This window comes from Penaeus monodon, chromosome 27 (assembly GCF_015228065.2).
Source record: "Penaeus monodon isolate SGIC_2016 chromosome 27, NSTDA_Pmon_1, whole genome shotgun sequence".
Taxonomy (NCBI): Eukaryota; Metazoa; Arthropoda; class Malacostraca; order Decapoda; family Penaeidae; genus Penaeus; species Penaeus monodon.
The window spans coordinates 8,868,038-8,869,146 of NC_051412.1; the positions used below are offsets into that span (position 1 = coordinate 8,868,038).

Below are 1,109 nucleotides of genomic sequence, written 5' to 3' on the forward strand. Positions count from 1 at the left end.
CTTACTGTGAGGAATCAACTGCCTGGTTACACTGGATAATCTTCAGAAAACGAGGAATGTAATGCTTGAGATGAAAGTAGTGAAATAATGCAGTAAGATGTTCGTTGTGGTCAGTCACTTTACGGTTCACACACGTACCTGATATTCAAATTATTCATATTGATTTTTGCAAACATAAGTAAAGAATTGTATATAATCCTTACTTACCAATGCATCTAAATACGTTTTCGGCATTTTTCGATTAAGTCATTTCTGCTTTTAATTCGTGAATCTGAAGGCGATGAATGACAACGCCACAACACATGCGTAATAACACTTGTCTTTTTTTGTATTGGCCATTCGTATGATGTCATTTTTTCTTAGTCAGGTACAATACTGAAAGACTGAAGCTGTTGTATTTAAAGTCAATGGTCATTTCCTACTGAATAAAGAACTTTATCCGAGGTAGAAATTTGCCACTAAAATGCACAGAGTTTGTCGTCGATATTAGGACAAATGTCACCTTAAATATGTTGTCAACTGCCTGGTGTGATAAGTTATATAATGTAAATTGATTTGATAGTCACTGATGTAGTCCCATCGCTTTAAACAAGACTGCAGTATTAAAACCAAATCTCATCTTTATATTTACGAAATGATTTCCAGCTCTTACAGCGAGAAGTGCAAAAATGATGTTTCTGTATACGACAGAAAGAGGATAAAAGTGTACTGACGTTCTCTTTTACAAATGGAAGCCTTAGAACTCGTCATTACCTTCTCTAATTTCAATAAGAATTATTGACAAAAAATTGTTTCCGTTACGTTTGCTATTATTTCGTGAATCTGACCTTATAAATTGTTCTTTGTCAAAAAACACAACATAATTATATTATTGACAGGTTCAAATGCTTTTGGGAAGGGGGGGGGATGGCAAAAACCACACTTCTTTACCACCTAGGAAAACCAGGTGAGAGTGTAGGTTTCCATGGGCCTGACATGATAAGGCCTACTGGTCTCGCAGCTTGCCCAAATATTTAGAGTGCTTGATTCCGAAAGAGAACTGGGGCGTCGTCTTCTGCTCCGACTGAAAAGAAAAATAACTTTCAGTTATTGGGATAATTAACCATACG

General features: G+C 36.1%; 1 protein-coding gene across 4 annotated transcripts in view; it reads right to left on the reverse strand.

Annotated features, from left to right (window-relative positions):
• Positions 1–172: 172 nt before the first annotated feature.
• LOC119590561 (outer dense fiber protein 3-like) overlaps positions 173–1,109 on the reverse strand; it is a 62,500-nt gene continuing 61,563 nt past the window's right edge. For 2 of the 4 annotated variants that reach the window (XM_037939225.1, XM_037939226.1), the window contains one exon: positions 922–1,063. In XM_037939225.1, coding sequence (XP_037795153.1) covers positions 986–1,063 — 78 coding nt within the window. In that variant the 3' untranslated portion in view covers positions 922–985. Of the gene's footprint in view, positions 1,064–1,109 lie in introns of all 4 variants that reach the window. The other 2 variants (XM_037939224.1, XM_037939227.1) reach the window with 2 other exon arrangements.